Consider the following 25,831-nt stretch of genomic DNA (forward strand, 5'->3'; position numbering starts at 1 on the left):
GGCCAGTTGTAATCTGAGGTAACCCTCTTCGCTGTCCACTACACCTCCAGCTTACTAACTGTACTTCTTATGCTCACATCCAAATCGTTTATGTAAATGACAAAAAGTAGAGGACCCAGCACCGATTCTTGTGGCACGCCACTGATCACAGGCCTCCAGTCTGAAAAACAACCCTCCGCCACCACCCTCTGTCTTCTACCTTTGAGCCAGTTCTGAATCCAAATGGCTAGTTCTCCCTGTATTCCGTGAGATCTAACCTTGCTCACCAGTATCCCATGGGGAACCTTGTCGAACGCCTTACTGAAGTCCATATAGATTACATCTACCGCTCTGCCCTCATCAATCCTCTTTGTTACTTCTTCAAAAACTCAATCAAGTTTGTGAGATATGATTTCTGACGCACAAAGCCGTGTTGACTATCCCTCATCAGTCCTTGCCTTTTCAAATACATGTACGTCCTGTACCTTAGGATTCCCTCCAACATCTTGCCCACCACTGAGGTCAGGCTCACCGGTCTCTCGTTCCCTGGCTTGTCCTTACCACCCTTCTTAAAACAGTGGCACCACGTTAGCCAACCTCCAGTCTTCCGGCACCTCACCTGTGGCTATTGATTATACAAATATCTCAGTAAGGGGCCCAGCAATCACTTCTCTAGCTTCCCACAGACTTCTAGGAGACAACTGATCAAATCCTGGGGATTTATCCATCTTTATGCATTTCAAAACATCTAGCACTTCCTCCTGTGTAATATGGACATTTTTCAAGAGGCCACCATCTATGTCACTATATCTTCCATGTCCTTTTCCACAATAAATGCTGATGCTAAATTCTCATTTAGTATCTCCCCCCATCTCCTGCAGCTCCACACAAAGGCCTATTGAAGGGTCCTATTCTCTCCCCAGTTACCCTTTTGTCCTTAAAATATATAGAATCCTTTTGGATTCTTCTTAACCCTGTTTGCCAAAGCTATCTCATGTCCCCTTGTGGCCCTCCTTATTTCCCTCTTAGGTATACTCCTACTGCCTTTATACTCTTCTAAGGATTCATCTGATCTATTCTGTCTATACCTGACATATGCTTTCCTTTTCTTAACCAAACCCTCAATTTCTCTAGTCATCCAGCATTCCCTACACATACCAGCCTTTAAAATAGTTTTTAAATAGTGATGGGCAAGGATAGATCGGATCTAAAAGTTGAAGTTCTAAATGGGAGAAAGACCAAATTTGATGGTACTAGGCAAGTACTTTCAAAAGCTGATTGGGGCAGTTGTTCGCAGGGAAAGGGATGGCTGGAAAACGGGAAGCCTCCAGAAATGAGATAATGAGTCCAGCGACAGTATGTTCCTGTCAGGGTGAAAGGAAAGGCTGGTAGGTATAGGGAATGCTGGATGACTAAAGAAATTGAGGGTTTGGTTAAGAAAAAGAAGGAAGCAAATGTCAGGTATAGACAGAATAGATCGGGTGAATCCTTAGATCGAGTATAAAGGCAGTAGGAGTATACTTAAGAGGGAAATCAGGAGGGCAAAAAGGGGACATGAGATAGCTTTGGCAAATAGGGTTAAGGAGAATCCAAAGGATTCTATAAATACATTAAGGACAAAGGGGTAACTAGGGACAGAATCGGGCCCCTCAAAGATCAGCAAGGCAACCCATGTGTGGAACTGCAGGAAATGGGGGAGATACTAAATGAGTATTTTGCATCAGTGTTTACTGTGGAAAAGGACATGGAAGATCTAGAATGTGTGAAAGTAGATGGTGACATCTTGAAAAATGTCCATATTACACAGGAGGAAGTGCTGGATGTCTTGAAACGGATAAAAGTGGATAAATCCCAGGACCTGATCAGGTGTGCCCTAGAATTCTGTTGGAAGCTAGGGAAGTGATTACTGGGTCTCTGACTATCGATGATACAAATATCTCCGTAACAGGTGATGTGCCAGAAGACTGGAGGTTGGCTAACATGGTGCCACTATTTAAGAAAGATGGTAAGGACAAGCCAGAGAATTGTAGACCAGTGAGCCTGACCTCGGTGGTGGGCAAGTTGTTGGAGGGAATCCTGAGGGACAGGATGTACATGTATTTGGAAACGCAAGGACTGATTAGGGATAGTCAACGTGGCTTTGTGCGTGGGAAATCATGTCTCGAACTTGAATGAGTTTTTTTTTTGAAAAAGTACCAAAGAGGATTGATGAGGCAGAGTGGAGGATGATGAGAGCAGAGCGGTGGACGTGATCAATATGGACTTCAGTAAGGCGTTCGACAAGGTTCCCCGTGGGAGGCTGGTGAGCAAGGTTAGATCTCATGGAATACAAGAAGAACTAGCCATTTGGATACAGAACTGGCTCGAAGCTAGAAGACAGAGGGTGGTGGTGGTGGTGGAGGGTTGCCTTTCAGACTGGAGGCCTGTGACCAGTGGGGTGCCACAAGGATCTGCTTTAATGCATATTTCTTCAACGTGTATTGGCTTTAACGCGATTGAAGAATTTAGACTGGTCTTTGTAGAATGCAAGCCTCCTTACCTGTATTAACTATAAAGCGATTCCAGACCCATTAGTTTAAATGTCGCAGCTATTGCACGATTTTCTTATAACACGAGATTGGAAGTATATCAGGTTATATCAGAACCGACTGTACCAGTCCTTTACACTGAAATCAGAGACCACCAAATTGATAATAGAATCTGAAATGAGAATTCATCTTTCCATTTCTAGGCCATGAATATGCACAAGATAACCTGATGTTTGCTGCTTCAGTTGAACCAAACAATCCTGCTATCTTCAACAAACTTGACTGGGTACTACACCAGAGGCACGAGAAACATTGCACAGTGAGTAACAGTATGAATACCGTCCACACCACAGAATAGGCTGTGCTCTTCAGAAGCCTCCTCACTCCCTCACCTTAACCTATTAGTATCTTCCGTTCCTTTCCCCTTCAATCTGATTCCCCTTTAAATGTGTCCATGTTTCAGCATTAGCTCCCTCCACCACCAACCCAGTCGCAGCAGTGTGTCCCATTTACAAGTTGCTCTGCAGCAATTCAGTGGGACTCATTAGACAGTACCTTCCAAAACTACAACCGCATTCATCTAGAAGGACAAGAACTGCAGATATATGGGACTGGCATTCTCTGCAAGTTCCCCTTCAAGCCAATCACCACCCTGGCTTAGATATCAATCACTGTTCCTTTGGTGTTAGTGAGTCATGTCTCCCAGACAGCATAGTGGGTCTACCTGCAGGAGATGGAGAGCAACAATTCAAGAAAGCAGCTCACCACCACCTTCTCAATATAACACCGACATCCTGTAGAACAATTTTCTAAAGTATGCTTTCATTCCCTGCAATAGTAAGCTTCATATTGTCACCACTCTGAATAAATTGGAAAGGGTGCTGGGGTTAGCCTACTCGAATGTGAAGTCAAAATATGCAGCCAGATCCCTGGTTTCCATTCCTCATGTAAGATTGAGCTCTGCAAAATCTAATTCAGGAGCTTAGAAGTGAATAACCAAATCAAAAGCTAACTTTTATCTGAGGAAGTCCAGGTGTACACCTATGCCATTAAAACTGCCTTTTGTCTGCTAGTTGCTGACAGACTTTCCTCTCAGCACAACCGCTTACAGCTTTGCATCTCTTCAAGTTCTCTTTGCTCTTCTGATTCAGGCCTCTTGCCCATCTCCTTCTTGCAGCACCTCCCCCACTTCCTCGGTCTGTCTCCCCACCCCTTCTCACCCCACCCCGTTTTCAGATGCCCCACAAAACCCCATGTCCTGTTCCTCCTGTCTTCCTTGTGTTGTTGATAGAAATGATCCCTCTTGTTTTCCAGGGTCAGCGTCCAGTTTGACAGTACTTTTTCTCATTCAGTCACAAAACGTGAAGGTCACTGGCCAGGCCAGTATTTATTGCCCACCCTAATTACCCAGAGGGCAGTTGAGAGTTAACCACATTGTTGTGGGTCTGGAGTCACACATAGGCTAGACCGGATCAGGATGACACATTTCCCTCCCTAAAGGCCATTAGTGAACAAGATTTTTCCAACAGTCTATTTCATGGATATCATCAGACTCTTAATCCCAAACATTTTTTATTGAATTCAGATTCCACTATCTGTTGGGGCAGGATTTAAACCTGGGTCCCCACGACATTACTTGGATCTCTGGATTTAAAGTCTAATGATAATGCCACTAGACCATCGCCTCCCTATGCCATGGCTTGACATGCGAGATGCAGGGTTGGAGGCTGCTCACTCTGCTCAGTTCTGTCCCTGGTGTTTGCATCGGTTTGATTTCTCAGTGGGAGTCAGTGGAACAGGAAAAGTTCAGGAGTTTATATTTCCATTCTGAACTGATCTCCATCTTTGCTCCATTGCAGTGCCCTTCGACAATCGGGGAAGAGAAGGCATACAATCCTTTTTTGCGAACTCACTCCAGCGATTTACACGAAGCCCTTGGGGTGGAGCGGCAACTTGATGAAGACTGGACTTGCTTCAGATCCAGGGTCCTGGAGGAGGTCCGCAAGCGGAAAGATATTTTCAATTATAGATAGCATTCCAAAAAGAGAACTTTCTTTCCCTATTGCTGTCACTTTTTCTGTTTCCTTTTGCCCTTACTCTTTTCTCCTCTTTTCCCTCTCTCAATGGACTCCAGAATCAGTCTGTTTTCCTCCGCTTTCTTCCGCTCAGTTCCTAGCCCTCTATCCTTCTCTCTTTCTGCTCTCTTTGTCCTCCACAATTCTCCATTCCTCTTTGTACAAGAAGTTTCAACAACATGCATCGAAGTATCAAATGGAAACATTGGTGCGAAGAACAATCCAGAAGACTGTGCGAGACCCAGAACCATGCTGGTTGGGTCTAGCCCTTTTGTGATTGTTGTTGTCGATTATTAATCAGGGAACCTTTTGCTATCAGCTAGTTCCCTCTATAGTGTAAATATTAATTCTGTGAATTTTTTATGTGATGTACAGCTTTATCATGATTGCCATCTGAACTTCCCTTCCTAAAAGTGAGTCATGCTAATGCAAAGGATGCTCTCCCTTTATTTATAGATCACCAGAAACAAACACATTGCTGTGAAGGTACAAGGAATGCCCAGAGTATATTGTACATGAAGCCTTTACCACTAGAAACTCAAATACACGATGTCTGCCAGTGTTAACTGAGTATTTCTTTAGTCAAATAAGGATGGGGATGGAGGCAACACCAAATAAAGTCAGAATGTAAAAAAACCTCACCTGTTTGCTGTAAGGTTCACGCTAACATTGGGTTCCAGTTTCTACGGGTCGTAGCACCAAGTTGTTGCTTGTTTGCCAGTATATTGATGTTGGAGGAGAGTGGAGGGAGCTTTATTCTGTATCTAACCCTGCGCTCTCCCTGTCCTGGATGTGTTTGATGGGATATGTGTTGAGGAAGCTTTACTTACAGTTTAAAACAGTAGGGAGAAGTTTCTTTTCAGTTTAAGAGTAGAGGCAACTTTACTCTGTATCTTACCCTATGCCGTACCTGTCCTGGGAGTGTTTGATGGACAGATAGTGCTCAAAATGAGATGAGTTTTATCCTTGGCACTAACCTATCCCCACCACCTCATCAATCCGCACGTAAATCAAAAGCGATATGTAGCATGTGTTGGACTGTGATTTATGTAACAGATGATACTTCTCCCAGACCTCACTTGCATACTGCCCTTGAATTGCAAAAACAAGAGAGCAGTATTTTGTGTAATATTATCCAATCTATGCTGAAAGTATTCTCTTGATACTTACTCTGGAACAGCCAGACATTAAAAGGGGTTATTCTCCAACAAAGCAGCAAGCAATCTTGGAATTCTGATGGAGACCGCTGGGTATGAAATCTTTTACTGTATTCACTTCACTGGAAAGAAAATAAATTGCTGCTGTAAATTTAGGTGTAAAGATAATTAATTTTGATGTCAAATCTTTAATGTGCTCCAGGGATGCTGTATTATCAAATTTATATTAAAAAAATGTCTACATCATCTTGTACTTGGCCTTTCTTTGTCATGTTTCATGTTGATTATTGGATTGAAGGAAAGTTGATGATTTTACGCTGATCTCCAGGTTAAAAGTCAGGCTTACTGTCTCCAGTCATTAAGATTTGTCCCTCGATCAAGGATTGGGAAGAGTGACACTCCTACAAAAGGGCTCAAGTGTTGGACTTTAAAAGAATGAGAAGAAAATTGGTGGAAGATTACAACTAAATTTTTCATATCCTTTTTGATAAAACTTGTCATTCTTATGTGACTTCAGTAAAAAGAAAATTGAACACTGATTTAGTATAAGCTAAGGTACCAAGTGTAGTAGTGGGTATTATATTAAAGATACTTAGACAGCATGTTCCAAACTCATGACCATTTCAATCTAGGAGGACAAGGACAGTAGATAACATGAGAAGACCACCATCTAGCAACTCACCATCCTGACATGGAACTACTGTATATCGGCATTCCTTCCCTGTCAAATCCTGTAATTGTTGCCTAAGGGCATTGTGGGTCTACTAATAGCACGTGGGCTACAGCAGTTCAAGAAGGCAGCTCACCACCACCTCATGGGGCAATTAGGGACAGGCAATAAATGCTGGTTTAAAGTGTGGTGCTGGAAGAGGACAGTAGGTCAGTCAGGAGCGTCGATGTTTCGGGCATAAGCCCTTCATTAGCAATGTAGCTGGCCAGCAATGACCACGTTCCATGAGAGAATATAAACACTGTTTTGCAAGATTGAACTTACGATCGTCTGCCAAATAACAACAGGAATTAAACTTTGTAAACAAAAGTTTGCTGAAGCTTTTTGTCTTGCACTGATCAGGTCAAAATTTCAAACAATTTCCATAACTTATACTGCATGAGAAAGTGGTACTGATTGGCTGAGGAGTTTCCTTGGAAAAATGCTGGGGAACTATTGGTTCCTGGCCACATACTCCTTTTGTTTGTATTGAACTAGTGCCTACGTACAAATGTATGTTATGTGTAGCAAACATGAATGTGTCACATTATGAACTCAACAATCAATGCTGCTCTTAGCACAGCCAGATAATTTAGCAAATACTGTTGAACCATATAATCGCAGCTAACATGAGCAAATGCGAGGTCTTGCACTTTGGAAGAAAGAATACAGGCATGGACTATCTTCTAAACAATGAGAAAATTCATAAAGCCAAAGTACAAAGGGATCAGGGAGTGCTAGTCCAGGATTCTCTAACGGTTGACTTGCAGGTTGAGTCTGTGATTAAGGAAGCAAATGTAATATCATTTATCTCAAGAGGGCTGGAATATAAAAGCAGAGATGTGCTTCTGAGACTTTATAAAGCTCTAGTTAGGCCCCATTTAGAATATTGTATCCATTTTGGACCCCACACCTCAGGAAAGACACACTGGCACTGGAGCGTGTCCAGCGGAGATTCACACGGATGGTCCCTGGAATAGAAGGCCTAACATGATGAACGGCTGAGGATCCTGGGATTGTATTCATTGGAGTTTAGAAGGTTGAGGGGAGATCTAATAGAAACTTACAAGATAATGCATGGCTTAGAAAGGGTGGACGCTGGGAATTTGTTTCCATTAAAAGGGGAGACTAGGACCCGTGGACACAGCCTTAGAATTAGAGGGGGTTAATTTAGAACGGAAATGAGACATTTCTTCAGCCAGAGTGGTGGGCCTGTGGAATTCATTGCCATGGAGCGTAGTGGAGGCTGGGACGTTAAATGTCTTCAAGGCAGAGATTGATAAATTCTTAATCTCGCAAGGAATTAAGGGATACGGGGAGAGTGCGGGTAAGTGGTGTTGAAACACCATCAGCCATGATTAAATGGCGGAGTGGACTCGATGGGCTGATTGGCCTTAATAATCAAGTTTATTACATGGTTTCTTTACACTTATTGGAAACAATTTTCATACACCAGGGACTTGTTCTTTGCAGGCAAAAGGAATGTGTTCAAACCTTGAACCATTTCAAATGTTTTTTTCCTGGAGCTTGGGGAGTCTATAGTTCCCTGTTGCTCCCTGTATCTAAGCAGTTGTCATAATCAGTCAGTTCATCAACTCTTCTCTGGTAATATAAGTTATTGTGATTGTTTGAAATTTAACATTCTTGCATTGGTTCTGATGAGGGCAAAGCAAAAATCTTCAGCAGGATTTCCATCATTCAGCTCAGATGTGTCATATTGAGCACAGCACCTTATGAAGAAAAGAACTTACATTTGTGTAATTCCTTGCACACCCTCTGAACATTCCAAAGCACTTTTGGAAGGATAGTTGCTAATGTAAAAGTATATGAAGCAGCCCATTTGCACAGAACATGTTACCCAAAGATAGAAAAAATGATGTTATGTCAGTTGAGGGAATGTCAGGAAACTAGAGAGATCCTGTGTTTTTGCAGATGGTGCTGTGGTGAAGTGTCCATCACTCAAAGACATTAAGATAAAAATGAAATGCTGCAGATGCAGGAAATCCGAAGTACAGCAAACTTTGTTTTAACCAGCGCCTTATGAACTGACAGGATTGATAAACCAGCAAAATTTTATATACGTCAACTTGCAAGGGGCACGTTGGCTCAGTGGTTAGCACTGCTGCCTCACCGTCAAGGACCTGGGTTCACTTCCAGCCTCGGGTGACTGTGGAGTTGGCACATTTTCCCCGTTTCTGTGTCAATTTCCTTTGGATGCTCCAGTTTCCTTCCACAATCCAAAGATATGCAGGTTAGGTGGATTGGCCATGCTAAATTGCCCCACAGTATCCAGGGATGTGTATGTTAGGTGGATTTTCCATTGGGAATGCATGGATTACTGGGATGGGAGAAGGTGTGTCTTGCATGGGCTGCTTTTTGGAGAGTTGGGAGTGGACTGAGGCCGAATGGCCTGTTTCTACACTGTAGGGGTTGTATGATTATAAAGTTTACTGTGTTATGCTGACAAATTATTACAGTTTTTTAACCTCAATGTAAATATATTTGTTTAAGCAAATGGTGACATGAAATATCAACAGTTGATCAAGTTTCAATTCAATTTCTCCTTAAATACCATGCATTACAGCTGTGCTGAGGGAGGATATTCCCAGAAATACATCCAGGGAAGTTATTTGGGTGGAACTGAGAAATAAGAAAGGGATGATCACCTTATTGGGATTGTGTTATAGACCCCCTAATAGTCAGAGGGAAATTGAGAAACAAGCTTGTAAGTAGATCTCAGTTATCTGTAAGAATAATAGGTAGTTATGGTTGGGGATTTTAAGTTTCCAACATCGACTCGGACTGCCATAGCGTTAAAGGTTTGGATGGAGAGGAATTTCTTAAGTGCGTACAAGAAAATTTTCTGATTCAGTATGTGGATGTACCTACCAGAGAAGGTGCAAAACTTGACCTATTCTTGGGAAATAAGGCAGGGCAGGTGACTGAGGTGTCAGTGGGGGAGCACTTTGGGGCCAGCGACCATAATTCTATTAGATTTAAAATAATGTTGGAAAAGGATAAACCCGATCTAAACGTTGAAGTTCTAAATTGGAGAAAGGCCAATTTTGACGGTATTAGGCAAGAACTTTCGAAAGCTGATTGGAGGCAGATGTTCGCAGGTAAAGGGACGGCTGGAAAATGGGAAGCCTTCAGAAATGGGATAACAAGAATCCAGAGAAAGTATATACCTGTCAGGGTGAAAGGAAAGGCTGGTAGGTATAGGGAATGCTGGTTGACTAAAGAAATTGAGGGTTTGGTTTAGAAAAAGAAGTAAGCATATGTCAGGTATGGACAGGATACATCGAGTGAATCCTTAGAAGAGTATAAAGGAAGTAGGAGTATACTTAAGAGGGAAATCAGGAGGGCAAAAAGGAAACATAAGATAGTGTTGGCACATAGACTTAAGGAGAATCTAAAGGGTTTTTACAAATATATTAAGGACAAAAGGGTAACTAGGGAGAGAATAGAGTCCCTCAAAGATCAGCAAGGCGGCCTTTGTGTGGAGCCACAGAAAACGGGGGAGATACTAAATGAATATTTTGCATCAGTATTTACTGTGGAAAAGGATACGGAAGATATAGAATGTAGGGAAATAGATGGTGACATCTTGCAAAATGTCCAGATTACAGAGGAGGAAGTGCTGGATATCTTGAAATGGTTAAAGGTGGATAAATCCCCAGGACCTGATCAGGTGTACCTGAGAACTCTGTGGGAAGCTAGAGAAGTGATTGCTGGGCCTCTTGCTAAGATATTTGTATCATTGATAGTCACAGGTGAGGTGCCAGAAGACTGGAGATTGCCAAACGTGGTGCCACTGTTTTAGAAGGGCAGTAAGGACAAGCCAGAGAACTATAGACCGGTGAGCCTGACTTCAGTGATGGGCAAGTTGTGGGAGGAAATCCTGAGGGACAGGATGTATTTGGAAAGGCAAGGACTGATTAGGGATAGTCAACATGGCTTTGTGCGTGGGAAATCATGTCTTACAAACTTGATTGAGTTTTTTGAAGAAGTAACAAAGAAGGTTGATGAGGGCAGAGCAGTAGATGTGATCTATATGGACTTCAGTAAGGCGTTCGACAAGGTTCCCCATGGGAGACTGATTAGCAAGGTTAGATCTCATGGAATACAGGGACAACTAGCCATTTGGATACAGAACTGGCTGAAAGGTAGAAGACAGAGGGTGGTGGTGGAGGGTTGTTTTTCAGACTGGAGTCCTGTGACCAATGGAGTGCCACAAGGATCGGTGCTGGGTCCTCTACTTTTTGTCATTTACATAAATGATTTGGATGCGAGCATAAGAGGTACAGTTAGTAAGTTTGCAGATGACACCAAAATTGAAGGTGTAGTGGACAGCGAAGAGGGTTACCTCAGATTACAACAGGATCTGGACCAGATGGGCCAACGGGCTGAGAAGTGGCAGATGGAGTTTAATTCAGATAAATGCCAGGTGCTGCATTTTGGGAAAGCCAATCTTAGCAGGATTTATACACTTAATGGTAAGGTCCTGGGGAGTATTGCTGAACAAAGAGACCTTGGAGTGCAGGTTCATAGCTCCTTGAAAGTGGAATCGCAGGTAGATAGGATAGTGAAGAAGGCGTTTCGTATCCTTTCCCTTATTGGTCAGAGTATTGAGTACAGGGGTTGGGAGGTCATGTTGTGGCTGTACAAGACATTGGTTAGGCCACTGTTGGAATATTGCATGCAATTCTGGTCTCCTTCCTATTGGAAAGATGTTGTGAAACTTGAAAGGGTTCAGAAAAGATTTACAAGAGTGTTGCCAGGGTTGGAGGATTTGAGCTATAAGGAGAGGCTGAACAAGCTGGGGCTGTTTTCCCTGAAGTGTTGGAGGCTGAGGGGTAACCTTATAGAGGTTTACAAAATTATGAGGGGGATGGATAGGATAAATAGACAAAGTCTTTTTCCTGGGATCGGGGAGTCCAGAACTAGAAGCCATAAGTTTAAGGTGAGAGGGGAAAGATATAAAAGAGACCTAAGGGGCAACGTTTTCACGCAGAGGGTGGTATGTGTATGGAATGAGCTGCCAGAGGATGTGGTGGAGGCTGGTACAATTGCAACATTTAATGGCATTTGGATGGGTATATGAATAGGAAGCGTTTGGAGGGATATGGGCCGGGTGCTGGCAGGTGGGACTAGATTGGGTTGGGATATCTGGTCGGCGTGGACAGGTTGGACCGAAGGGTCTGTTTCCGTGCTGTACAACTCTATGACTATCTACCGCAATGTCCGAGTAGTCAGTTGAGGGTGCGAGTGAGAAGGCTGCCTGTAAGTTTTATTTAAGGCAAAGTTGAGTTGTTATTAAGTGATTTATGCTATGAAGTATACCCCCTGCATTATGTTTCTTGTACTTTTAGTGTGTGCTTTTAAATTATGTGGACCTCTTGATTATCCAGAATATTTGATCAACAATGCACTCCTGGTCCTGTAGATACCAGTAATAGAACGTTTGCTGTAGAAACAAAATGGTCGAGAAACCTAGCAGGTCTGACAGCATCTTTAGTGAGAAAGAGAAACAGTTAACATTTTGAAATCAGTTTGACTTCTTCAGAATTCAGAGTTCCACTCCACTTTCCTGCCTTTTCCCTGTAACACTTTATTCACCCAAAAATAAACATTAATCTCAGCGTTGAATATACCTAATGACGCAGCCTCAACATTTTCTGTGGTAAAGGGTTCCATAGATTCACTGCTCTTGGTGAAAACATCCTCCACATTTCTGCATTAAATGTGTGAACTCCTTGTTCTGAGATTATACTCTCTCATCTTAGACTCTCCACATCTGCCCTGTCAAGCCCCCTAACAATCTTTATATTTCAATATGGTTTAATCTCATTCTCCTACTCTCCAAGCTAAAAGTGCTCAACCTTTCATAAAATCCCTCTATATCTGACATCAACCTAGTCAATCTTCTCTGGATTGCCTCCAATAGTGTATATCTTTCCATCAATAAGGAGACCAAAACTGCTCACTGCTATTTCCATCATCCATGGGGGCAGCATGGTGGCTCAGTGGTTAGCACTGCTGCCTCACATATCCAGGGACCTGGGTTCGATTCCATCTTTGGGGGAGTGTATATTCTCCCAGTGTCTATGTGGGTTCCCTCCCATAGTCCAAAGATGTGCAGGTTGGGGGATTGGCTGTGCAAAATTATCCATAGTGTCCAATGATGTGCAGGCTAAGTGGATTAGCCATGGGAAATGCAGGGTTACAGGGATAGAGTTGGGGTGTGTCTTGTGGGATGCTCTTTGGAGGGTTCAGTGTGGACTCGATGTGTGTAATGTCCTGTTTCCACACTGTAGGGATTCTGCGGTTAAATAGGTTGCTTTCTATATATCCAACCCATTCTCACCTCCCCATTCCATTATGACTTATCTATCTTCCCTGGCTTATTATCAACAAACCCTTTCTCTTTAGCCAGAAGGTGGTGTATCCATGGAATTCATTGCCGCAGAAGGTGTGAAAAGCATTCAATAAATGTATTTAAGATGGATGGATAGGTTCTTAATGGTAAGGAGATCAGAGATTAGGGGAGCAGGGAGGAGATTGGACATATCAGCCATGATCCAATGATGGATCTGCCTTGATGGGCTGAATGGCCTAAGTCTGCTGCTTTGTCTTATGGACTGCATTAAAGGCAACCCATTTCATGACAGAGTATAATAACAGATGTAATGATGGATAATAGTCAAAGAATGATGTGTTCATGTTCCAAAATTGTTAAAATTGTATTTTCTTCTGCAAAAAGTCACTATTAATCAAAAAAGACCTGAAGATGCAGAAGCGCCCCGAAAGCTAGGAGTCCAAATAAACCTGTTGGACTATAACCTGCTGTTGTCCCCGGGGGAGATGGGCTGAATGTTGAAACTTTATTGCTGGAACAGCACAGCAGGTCAGGCAGCATCCAGGGAACAGGAGATTCGACGTTTCGGGCACAGGCCCTTCTTCAGGAATGATGGGCTGAATGGCCTGCTTAGGCGTTCGTTGCCATGGTGACTGCAGGCAGTGTGCAGGACGGCTATGCTGGAGGCGGGGTCCTGGGGCGCAGGCCGCTGCGTCTCCATGGTAACCGCCGCCGCGGAACTCGCGCTGAGGCCGTTTGCCCGCAGCAGGAGGGGGCTCCTCAACAAACCGGCGGCGAGAGACTCCTACCGCTCAACGCGAAGTCAAAGTTCCTGCCTGCCAAATTCGAACATTTCACCTCGACCTCTCTCACGCGAGTAATCATAAATTACGTTGTTCTTTCGTCGTTCACCGCGAAGGAGTGTGAGGTTGGTCTCCGCCATCGGCCGTTTACCGATTGGTGTATTCGGTTGTCTAGGCGACTGGACCCCTTCACTAATTGGTCGAATAGGCTGTCTGTCAAGGTCGGTACCGCCCTCACGCACGCATGGATTGGCTTTGACGGGAGGTGGGTGGGTTGGCTTCGGAGTGGCAGTACTCGCCTACAGGTTGGTTAGGTCAACTGTCCATCAGTGCAGTTCCCCCTGTCTATTGGTGCAAAGTGGTGTCAATCAAAGGGCGGGTCCTGTTTTGGCTTGCTGTCCACCAGACTTAGTGAGCGCGTCCGGAGCTCCCATTGGCTGAATAAGCTAGCCTTCATGTAGCTTAGACCAATCCACTGTCCAAACCGATTTTCCATCACGTCGGCGGGCCCCAGATCTGGGAGATTATTGGTCGAACTAGCGATCTGTCAGTTTTCCCAGCATCTGATTGGTGGGAATTTGAAGTAATGTCCCGCCTCTCTCAATGATGTTCCCTTGAGGGCTACCTGTTCTCCAGGTTGAGGAAGCCTGCTTGGCCATGGTGTCCTAGAGGTCTAAAGCCAGAAAAAGGATCTTCGGTCTACTTCGTCACTGCTGGACAAGTTTATGCTCGAAGCGTCGACTCTCCAGCAACTCAAATTCTGCCTGATGGGCAGTGCTTTTCCAGTGCCACACTTTTTGACTCTGATCTCCAACATCTGCAGTCCTCACTTTCTCCGAGTTGGACAAAAGCAGCCACCTAGCAATTGTAATTAGATGGTCGTTATTATTGTCTGGCTTCCAGATTTTTATTATTGCATTAAAATTCCATCTGCGCTGAAAATGTGTTGCTGGAAAAGCGCAGCAGGTCAGGCAGCATCCAAGGAGCAGGAGAATCGACGTTTCGGGCATGAGCCCTTCTTCAGGAATGAAAAAGGGCTCATGCCCGAAACGTTGATTCTCCTGTTCCCTTGGATGCTGCCTGACCTGCTGTGCTTTTCCAGCAACACATTTTCAGCTCTGATCTCCAGCATCTGCAGACCTCACTTTCTCCATTAAAATTCTATCATCTGTCATGGCCAGATTTGAACCTATGTGCCTATAACATGATTGGCTTAAGAGTCTGGCAATAATACCATTAGGTCATCACTTTGCTGATGATTGAGAGTAGATTGACTGGTCCACCCTGTGGACCGAGACGCAAAATATGTAGATACTGGAATCCAAGCTAGTCTGGAAGAACATAGCAAGCCAGGCAGCATCAGGAGGTGGAGAAGTCATTGTTTCAGGTGTAACCCTTCTTTAGGATTGAGGAGAAGTGGCAGAAGGAGTTTAATTTAGATAAACGTAAGGTGTTGCATTTTGGTAAGGACAGGGTTTACGCAGTTAATGGTAGGGCCCAGTGGGCGGTATTCTTGAACAGAGGCATGATGCAGAGGTGCTAGTAAGGTGGAGAAGGTCAAAAGTCACACAACAGGTTATAGTCAAACATGTTTATTTGAAATCACAAGCTTTCAAAGTGTTTCCCCTTCATTAGTGAAGTGAAGAGAGAAGTGGGAGTCGAAAAGTGTTGCATCGGAAAAGTACAGCAGGTCAGGCAGCATCCGAGGAGCAGGAGAATCGACGTTTTGGACGTAAACCCTTCATCGGGGAGGGGTTATGCACAATACGTCGACTCTCCTGCTCCTCAGATGCTGTCTGACCTGCTGTGTTTTTCCAGTGCCAAATTTTTCAATGCTCCAGCATCTGCAGTCCTCACTTTCTCTAAGAGAAGGGAGAACCCAGGTGCAGACTTTATAATCAGAGAGATAGCTGGAATAGAATGCTAGGTATGAGAGTCGCATGCCAAGGATCTAACCAAATTAACAAATAATCTAAAACTGCACAAACTAATTAAGGTAGAGAGATCATAACAGGTTATGGTGTCAGAACAGAACAGAAGGAAGATCTAGAAAGGAATAAGTTGATTCGGGATAGTCAACACGGTTTTTTGAAGGGCAGGTTGTGCCTCACAAACCTTACTGAGTTCTTTGAGATGGTGACCAAACAAGTGGATGAGATTAAACTGGTCAATATGGTGTATATGGATTTCAGTAAAGCATTTGACAAGGTTCCCCATGGTGGGCTATTGCAGAAAATACAGGGGCATAGGATTAAGGGTGATTTAGCGGTTTGGATCAGAAATTGGCCAGCTGTAAGAAGAAAGGTGGTTGATGGGAAATATTCATTCTGGTGTTCAGTTAGTAGTGGTGTACCATAAGGATCTGTTTTGGGGCTGTTTGTCATTTTTATAAATGACCTGGATGAGGGCGTAAAAGGATCGGTTAGTAAATTTGCGGATGATACTAAAGTCAGTGGATTGTGGAGAGTGCGGAAGGATGTTGCAGGTTACAGAGGAACGTAGCTAAGCTACAGAGCTGGGCTGAGAGGTAGCAAATGGAGTTTAATGCAAAAAAGTGTGAGTTGATACACTTTGGAAGGAGTAACAGGAATACAGAGTACTGGGCTAATGGTAAGATTCTCGGTACTGTGGATGAGCAGAGAGATCTCTGTGTTCATGTCCATAGATCCCTCAAAGTTGCCTCACAGGTTGGTAGGGTTGTTAAGAAGGTATAAGGTGTGTTAGGTTTTATTGGTAGAGGGATTGCTTTTCAGAGCCTTGAGGTCATGTTGCAGCTGTACAAAGCTCTGGTGTGGCCACACTTAGAGTATTGCGTACAGTTCTGGTCACCACACTATAGGAAAGATGTGGAAGGATTGGAAAGTGTGCAAAGGAGATTTACTAGAATGTTACCTGGTATGAAGGGAAGGTCTTATGAGCAAAGGCTGAAGAATTTGAGGCTGTTTTCATTAAAGAGAAGAAGATTGAGAGGTAACTTAATAGAGACGTACGAGATAATCAGAGGGTGAACAGTAAGAGCCTTTTCCTTGGATGGTGATGGCTAGCACGAGGGGACGTAGCTTTAAATTGATGGGTGATAGATATAGGACAGATGTCAGAGGTAGGTTCTTTACTCAGAGAGTAGTAAGGATATGGAATGCCCTGCCTACAACAGTAGTAGACTCGCTAACTTTAAGGGCATTTAAATGGTCATTGGATAAACATATGGATGATAATGGAAAAGTGTAGGTTAGATGGGATTCAGATTAGTTTCACAGGTTCGCGCAACATCGAGGGCCAAAGGGCCAGTACTGCGTTGTAATGTTCTATGTTCTATTTTACAGAAACTGAACAGTGTCATGGGGCTACATGTAGTGCGACATGAACGCAAGATCACGGAACATGACTATCAGTTTCCGCTCAGTTATTCTGTGTTGTTGTGTATCTCAAGGGCTGCCTTGGAGGATGCTTACCCAATTGATTGATTGATTGATTGATGTATTGTCAGGTATTCTGAAGTAGAGTGAAAAGCTTTGTTTACGAGTAGTGCAGGCAGATCACAGTAAGCAAGGATGTAAGAACAGAGGTCGTAAAAAGACTTAAACGAGGCATTCAGGTTACATTCCACACGACGTGCGCTAGGCAAGATCAGCATTATTTTAGGCGAGAGAGTCCATTCATCATGGCCAGGAAGGAGCTGTTCCTGAACCTGCTGGTGCACGTGTTCAGGCTTCTGTACCTTCTGCCTGATAGAAGACGTTGCAGGAGATCATTATTGGGGTGGGATGGATCTTTGATGATGTTGGCAGCCCTTCCACGGCAGCGAGCTATGTAAATGGAGTCTATGGATGGAAGGTTGGCTTCCGGGCTTATGCCCGAAACGTCGATCCTCCTGCTCCTCGGATGCTGCCTGGCCTGCTGTGCTTTTCCAGCACCACACTTTTCAACTCTTGTCTCCAGCATCTGCAGTCCTCACTTTCTTCCGTGATGGTCTGAGGTGTGAACACAACATTCTGTTGTTTCTTATGGTCTTGCACAGAGCAGTTGTGGTACCAGGCCGTTATGCTCCCAGAGAGTTTGTTTTCACTGGTGTACCTGTAGCAGTTGGTGAGGTCCTTATGGACATGCTGAATTTCCTGAGCCGCCTGAGGAAGAAGAGGCGTTGTTGTACTTCTTGGCCATTGCATCTATGTGGGAAGTTCAGGACAGGTTGTTGATATTATCACTCCAAGGAACCCTCTCAACCTCAGTTCTGTTGATGTAGATGGCGGGTGGGGGTGCGTGTTCCCCTCCTTTCTTTTTCCGATCAGTTCTTTAGTTTTGCCCATATTGAGAGAGATTGTTCTCATCGCACCACGTCATCAAGCCCTCGATATCTTTTCTGTAGTTTGACATATCTGTCCAATTACGGTGGTGTCATCAGAGAGCTTATTCATGGCATTCATTTGGAATATGGCAACACAAGTGTGGGTATACAGAGTACAGTAGAGGGTTGAGAATGCATCCATGGAAGGCTCCAGTGTTGAGTGTTATTGTGGAGGAGGTGCTGTTGCCTATCTTCACAGATTGCGGTCTGTGGGTCAGGAAACTGATGATTCAGTTGCAGAGGGCCAAGGCAAGAGCAAGGTCACAGAGTTTGAGATCAGCCTGGACAGATAATGGTGTTGAAGGCAGAGCTGTAGTCAATGAGTAGGAGTCTGATATGGATGTCCTTGTTGTCCAGATGTACCAGGGATGAATACAGAACGAGGGATATAGCATCCATTGTGGACCTGTTACATTGATAGGCAAATTGCAGGGAATCAAAGCAGGCTAGGAGACTGGAGTTGATGTAGGCCATGACCAGCCTCTCGAAGCACTTCATGATTATAGAGGTCACAACTTCTGATCTGTACATCCTTGATTACTGTGATCTGCCTGCACTACTCGTAAACAAAGCTTTTCACTCTATTTCAAAATATGTGACAATACATCAGTCAAGGCATATTGGTCATTAAGGCATATCGCTTGTGCTTTCTTAGGTACGCGGATGATGGTGGTCTTCTTGAAGTAGGGGTGGACTTCGGCTGTTAGAAGGAGAGGTTGAAGCAGTTGGTGAATACCTCCACCAGTTGGTCTGCACAGGATCAGAGTTTGACTCCCCGGAAGACCAATCTGACACCTGCAGTAGTGACAGTGGGCACAAGTGCGTCCGAGGCTTTCAGGGCCGGTGACAACATATCGCTGGCATTCTGCTCAAACTGAGCGTAGAAAGCATTGAGCACTTCACGGGGTGATGTGTCTTTGTTTGTTATCTTGTTCTGCTTCATTTTGTATCCCCATAATGATGTTTAGGCCTCGCCACTGATGTCAGGAGTCTGTTTGGTTGCTTTGAGCCTCTGACCTGGTCCGATACTGCCTCTTGGCATTCCTGATGGCTTTGCGGAGATCGTATCAGGATTCCCCATATTGGTCTGGGTCAAAGGCTTGAGTGCTGCAAGTCTGGTCTTCAATAGGGAGTGTATTTCCTGGTTCATCCAAGATTTCCATTTGGGCAACACTCAGATTGAACTGCTTTGGTTGCAGGCCCCAAAGCATTTGCTAATGAAGTCTGTGAAGGCGGTGGCGTACTCGTTAGGTTTTCTGCTGTGTATTTGAACACAGTCCAGTCTATCGATTCCAAACAGTCCCAGAAATGATCGTGCACAGCTTTGGACCAGCATTGCATTACCTTTTGTGAAGGGTTCTCCCGTTTCAGCTTCTGTTTGTAAACTGGGTGGAGGAACACAACACCGTGATCTGATTTTCCGGTGGGTGGGGGGATGGAGCAGTAGGTGTCTTTAATGGTTGTGTACCAGGGCTGAATGTCCTTGACGGCTGAAGTGTTCCCTGATCAGGAGGAAACATTCCTGTCTGGCAATTGTTCGCAGAATCACCGAGCAGAAACTGATAGCCAAGTTTGGTACCCAGAAAGACGGTCTCAACTGTGATCTTGGGTTTATGTCACGCTGCATGTGATCCCACCATACTGTTCTATAAAATCCTCCCTACTATTAATCCAGAGACCAAGGTAAGGTAATGTTCTGGGGACTGGTTTTGATTCCCACCACCTGCCGTGGTGGAATTTGAGTTCAGTTTAAAAAAAATCTGGGATTAAGACTCTAATAATGACCATGAAACCACTGCTAATTGTTGATGGGAAAAGCCCATATGATTCACTCAGGAAGGAGACTGCCTTCCTTACCTGGTCTGGCCTACATGTGACTCTAGACCTACAGCTAGTTGGCTCTTAACTGGGCAATAAACAATGACATTGCCAGCAATGCCATTGACTGGTGAATGAATTAATAAAAAGAATGGTGATATAGTTCCAAGTCAGAATGGCGTGTTCTGGAACTCCTCGGATGCTGCCTGAACTGCTGGGCTCTTCCAGCACCACTAATCCAGAATCTGGTTTCCAGCATCTGCAGTCATTGTTTTTACCTCAGAATGGCATGTGTCTTCTGGTTCTGTTTCTGTGTCTCAGCATCCCAGATGCAGCTTTTTATTTTAACTTTGAATGTGGTCATGACCAGATTATCAGGTTTTGTGATGTTGATTGAAGGAGGAGTGTCCTGAGGTCTTTGTAACACTGCTACTGAATGTTCCACATCCACCTGAAGAGGCAAATAGAACCTGGTTTAATGTCTTATCTGAGAGAAGGTACCTCTGACAATGCAGCACTCCCCAGTGCCACACTGTAGTGTCAGTGTTGGTTTTTATGTGCTCAAGTCCTAGAGTAGGACTTTAAAACAGGATCTTGTGCTTAAGATTGCTGCTACCCTTGGAGTTGCACCTGATGCTTGGATGTGAGTTGTAGCTGGCGTTGTTCCAAGGTGGCAGCTCCTCTTGGCCTTCTAGATGACAGATGTTGTGAATTTGGAAGGTGCTGGCAGAGAAAGACCATCCACTTTGAAAGATTACAAGCCAATAACTTGGGACCCTCTTGTGGTGCACTGGTAGTGCCTCTCCCCTCGCCCTCTTTCCCCCCCCCCCCCCCCTCCCCCCCAGATCAGGAGGCCTAGGTTCAAGTCCCACCTACTCCAGAGGTGTGCAATAACATCTTTGAACAGGGTGATTAAAAGAATACGTTAATAAACATTAAAAAAACAAGTAAATAACTGAGACCCTTTTGTGAAGCAGTGGTTATGTCCCTACCATGGACCAGGAACAAGCCTCACCTGCTCCAGAGGTGGGTAATAACTTGGCTGAATAGGTCACTTAAGAAAATAAATTAAAAATTACAAGTCAATAACTGGGGGTCTTACAGTGCAAAAAAAGTGATAATGACTATCCTTCTGTACCAGGTAGCCAGTGTTCAAGTCCCTGGATCAGTGGTGCTGGAAGAGCACAGCAGTTCAGGCAGCATCCGAGGAGCTTCAGCAAAATCGACGTTTCGGGCAAAAGCCCTTCATCAGGAATAAAGGCAGAGAGCCTGAAGCGTGGAGAGATAAGCTAGAGGAGGGTGGGAGTGGGGAGAAAGTAGCATAGAGTACAAAGGGTGAGTGGGGGAGGAGATGAAGGTGATAGGTCAGGGAGGAGAGGGTGGAGTGGATAGGTGGAAAAGGAGATAGGCAGGTAGGACAAGTCCGGACAAGTCATGGGGACAGTGCTGAGCTGGAAGTTTGAAACTAGGATGAGGTGGGGGAAGGGGAAATGAGGAAGCTGTTGAAGTCCACATTGATGTCCTGGGGTTGAAGTGTTCCGAGGCAGAAGATGAGGCGTTCTTCCTCCAGGCATCTGGTGGTGAGGGAGCGGCGGTGAAGGAGGCCCAGGACCTCCATGTTCCTCGGCAGAGTGGGAGGGCCCAAAAAGACCCCACCACCAGGGATATATTTCCCTCCCCACCCCTTTCCGCCTTCCGCAAAGACCGTTCCCTCCGTGACTACCTGGTCAGGTCCACGCCCCCCTACGACCCACCCTCCCATCCTGGCACTTTCCCCTGCCACCACAGGAACTGTAAAACCTGTGCCCACACCTCCTCCCTCACCTCTATCCAAGGCCCTAAAGGAGCCTTCGATTTCCATCAAAATTTTACATGCACATCCACTCATATCATTTATTGTATCCGTTGCTCCTGATGCGGTCTCCTCTACATTGGGGAGACTGGGCGCTTCCTAGCAGAGCGCTTTAGGCAACATCTCCGAGACACCTGCACCAATCAACCAAACCGTCCCGTGGCCCAACATTTCAACTCCCCCTCCCACTCTGCCGAGGACATGGAGGTCCTGGGCCTCCTTCACTGCCGCTCCCTCACCACCAGACGCCTGGAGGAAGAACGCCTCATTTTCCGCCTCGGAACACTTCAACGCCAGGGCATCAATGTGGACTTCAACAGCTTCCTCATTTCCCCTTCCCCCACCTCATCCTAGTTTCAAACTTCCAGTCCCCTTGACTTGTCCTGACTTGTCCGACCTGCCTAGCTCCTTTTCCACCTATCCACTCCACCCTCTCCTCCCTGACCTATCACCTTCATCTCCTCCCCCACTCACCTATTGTACTCTATGCTACTTTCTCCCCACCCCCACCCTCCCCTAGCTTATCTCTCCACGCTTCAGGCTCTCTGCCTTTATTCCTGATGAAGGGCTTTTGCCCGAAACGTCGATTTTGCTGAAGCTCCTCGATGCTGCCTGAACTGCTGTGCTCTTCCAGCACCACTAATCCAGAATCTGGTTTCCAGCATCTGCAGTCATTGTTTTTACAGTGTTCAAGTCCCTCCTGCCCCAGATGTGTGTAACAGCATTGATTACAAAATTACTTGTAAGTCAATGACTGTGGCAGTAGTGTGCATTAACTAAATCTGAACCAGTTGTTAAAATAACATACCAGATTAATGTGCACTGAATGCAGAGGAATATTACAGGAGGCCAGCCACTGATTCTGAGGCCTATCTCAACCTGAAACAATTATTTCTGCTTGAACAATTGCAGCACTTCTGCAGCCCATGTGCTTCACTCACTCACTCACTGCAAGCACAGAAACAATTGCTTAAAGGTATGTCTGCAATTTCAAACAAAAATGTTACGGCACATTTGCTCCCAATTGAGTTCTTCAGATCAATTTAGCAAAAAATTAGGAAAGCTAACAGAATGTTATAATTTATCACAAAGGGAATTAAACACCAAAATAGGGAGGTTATGCTTCACTTACACTCACCTGGAGTACTGTACACCGTATTGTTCTCCTTTTTGAAGAAAAGATATAAATGCATTGGAAACAGTTCACACAAGGGCCATGAAACTAATGCATGGAATGTGATGGCTTTAGTTAAGAGGAAAGGTTGGACAGGCTAGGCTTGTATCTGCTGGAGTTTCGAACAGTAAGAGGTGATTCAGTTGTAATATATGAAACCCCTGATGAGTATTGACTTGATTTGATTTATTATTGTCAGATGTACCAAGATACAGTGAAAAGTATTGTTTTGCATGCAATCCATTGCAAATCATACCTGCTATAAGTACATCAGGAAATAGAATAGAATGCAGAAGTATAGCTAATGAGAGAATGCAGAGAAAAGTCATCTCTAGTATACAAGAGGTCTGTTCCAAAGTCTGATAACAGCAGGGAAGAAGCTGTTCTAGAATTTTTTGATACGTGTTTTCAAACTTTTGTATCTTCTGCCCAACAGAAAAGGAAGCAGGAGTGTACAACCAGGGTGGGAGAGGTCTTTGATTATGTCAGTTGCTTTCCTGAAGCAGTGAGGAGTATAGACAGAGTCAATGGATGGAAGGCTGGTTTGTGTGATGGAGTAGGCTGTGTTCGCAATTCTCTGTAATTTCTTGCAGTCTCAGGCAGACCAGCTGCCATACCAAGGAGTAATGCATCCAGCTAGGATGCTTTCTATGGTGCATTTATAAACATTGATAAGTGTCATTGTGGACATGCAGAATTTCCTTAGCCTTCTGAGGAAGTAGAGGTGTTGGTGTGCTTTCATGACTGTAGCATTGATGTGGATGGACCAGGGTAGACTGTTGGTGATACTTACTCCTAGGAACTTGAAGCTCCCGATCATCTCCACCTCAGCCCCATTGATACAGACAGGGGCGTGTCCTCCACTCCACTTCCTGAAGTTGATGACCAGCTCCTTCATTTTGCTGACATTGAGGCATAACTTGTCTTTACACCATACCACTAAGCTGTCTATCTCTTTCCTGGACTCTGTCTCGTTGTTGTTTAAGATCTGACCCAGATTCAGGAAAGGGGCAGGAACTTTATTGGGAGTTTTCTACAGGCCCCCCAGTAGCAACAGAGACACGGAGGAGCAGATTGGGAGGCAGATTCTGGAAATGTGCAGAAGTAACAGTGTTGTTGTCATGGGTGACTTTAACTTCTGTAATATTGATTGGAACCTTTTTAATTCAAATAGTTTGGATGGAGCAGTTTTTGTCAGGTAGGTGTGTACAGGAAGGGTTCCTGATGCAATATGTAGATAAGCTGACAAGAGTGGAGGCCATATTGGATTTGGCGCTTGGCAACGAACCATGCCAGATGTGAGATCTCTTAGTGGGAGAGCATGTTGTTGATAGTGATCACAACTCCATGACCTTTACTATAGTCATGGAGAGGGATAGGAGCAGACGGTATGGAAAGTTATTTAATGGGGTAGGGGGAATTACAATGCTATGAGGCAGGAACTGGGGCACCTAAATTGGGAACAGGTATTCTCAGGGAAATGCATGGCAGAAATGTGGAGGTTGTTTAGGAAGCATTTGCTGAGAGTGCTGGACAGGTTTGTTCCACTGAGGCAAGGAAGGGATGTAGGGTGAAGGAACCTTGGGTGACAAGGAATGTGGAATATCTAGTCAAGAGGAAGAAGGAAGCTTACTTAAGGTTGAGGAGAGGGTTACAAGGTAGCTAGGAAGGAACTGAAGATTGGACTCTGGAGAGCTAGGAGGGAGCATGAAAAAGCTTTAGCAGATAGGATTAAGGAAAACCCTAAGGTGTTCTACACTAATGTGAGAAACAAGAGAATGGCCAGAGTGAGGGTAGGGCTGCTCAGGATTAGTGGAGGGAACCTGTGCCTGGAGTTGGAAGAAGTAGGGGAGGTCCTTAATGAATACTTTGCTTCAGTATTCACTACTGAGAGGGACCTTGACGTATGTGAGGACATTGTGGAACAGGCTGGTATGCTAGAACAGGTTGATGTTAGGAAGGAGAATGTGCTGAAAATTTTGAAAAATACAAGGATAGATAAGACCCCAGGGTCAGACAGATATACCCTAGGTTACTACAGGAAGAGGGGAAGAGATTGCTGCACCTTTGGCGATGATCTTTGCATCCTCCCTGTCCATGGGAGTAGTGCCAGATAATTGGAGGGTAGAAAATGTTATTCCCTTTGTTCAAGAAAGGGAGTAGGGATAAACCTGGGAATTACAGACCAGTCAGTCTCACGTCAGTGGTTGGCAAAGTATTGGAGAGGATTCTGAGAGACAGGATTTATGATTATTTGGAAAACCATAGTTTGACTAGAGATAGAGCTAAAAATGTGTTGCTGGTAAAGCACAGCAGGTCAGGCAGCATCCAAGGAACAGGAGAATCGACGTTTCGGGCATAAGCCCTGATGAAGGCCTGTGGAATAGTGAATTAGTAATTTTGCCAATGACCCAAAGGTTGGTGGAGTTGTGGAATGGTATGGAGGGCTGTTGTAAGTTGTAATGAGACATTGACAGGATGCAGAACTAGGCTGATAAGTGGCAGATGGAGTTCAACTGGAAAAAATGTGACATCATTCACTTTGGGTAGGTCAGATTTGAATGCAGATTGCAGGGTTAAAGGCATGATTCGTGGCAGTGTGGAGGAACAGAGGGATCTTGGTGTCCATGTTCATAGATCCCTCAAAGTTGCCACCCAGGTTGATAGGGTTGTTAAGAAGGCGTATGGTGTGCTGGCTTTCATTAGCAGGAGGATGAGTTTAAGAGCCATGAGGTTATGCTGCAACTCTATAAAGCCCTGGTTAGACCACATTTGGAATATTGTGTTCAGTTCTGGTCGCCTCATTATAGGAAGAATGTGGAAGCTTTAGAGAGGGTACAGAGGAGATTTACCAGGATGCTGCCTGGACTGGAGGGCATGTCTTATGAAGAAAGGTTGAGAGAGCTAGAGCTTTTCTCGTTGGAGTGAAGAAGGATGACTTGATAGATGTATACAGGATTTTGAGAAGCATAGATAGGGTGGATAGCCAGAGACTTCTCCCATGGCAGAAATGTCTTTCACGAGGGGGCGTAA

The 25,831-nt window shown here is 44.6% G+C and overlaps 2 protein-coding genes across 2 annotated transcripts in view; both read left to right on the forward strand.

Moving 5' to 3' along the window:
• Positions 1 to 5,985, forward strand: part of pnkd (PNKD metallo-beta-lactamase domain containing) — a 62,453-nt gene extending 56,468 nt beyond the window's left edge. Inside the window, exons 8-9 of the mRNA XM_043694305.2 lie at positions 2,711 to 2,826; positions 4,367 to 5,985. Coding sequence (XP_043550240.1) covers positions 2,711 to 2,826; positions 4,367 to 4,540 — 290 coding nt within the window. The 3' untranslated portion in view covers positions 4,541 to 5,985. The remainder of the gene's footprint in view (positions 1 to 2,710; positions 2,827 to 4,366) is intronic.
• A 6,388-nt stretch (positions 5,986 to 12,373) lies between these two features.
• The window catches only part of catip (ciliogenesis associated TTC17 interacting protein), an 86,391-nt gene continuing 72,933 nt past the window's right edge, over positions 12,374 to 25,831 (forward strand). Inside the window, exon 1 of the mRNA XM_043694601.2 lies at positions 12,374 to 13,830. The gene's annotated coding sequence lies outside the window, so the exon portion shown is untranslated. The remainder of the gene's footprint in view (positions 13,831 to 25,831) is intronic.

This window comes from Chiloscyllium plagiosum, unplaced genomic scaffold (genome assembly GCF_037043375.1).
Source record: "Chiloscyllium plagiosum isolate Xiang-an unplaced genomic scaffold, Cpla_swu_hap1 HiC_scaffold_7, whole genome shotgun sequence".
NCBI classification, from domain to species: domain Eukaryota; kingdom Metazoa; phylum Chordata; class Chondrichthyes; order Orectolobiformes; family Hemiscylliidae; genus Chiloscyllium; species Chiloscyllium plagiosum.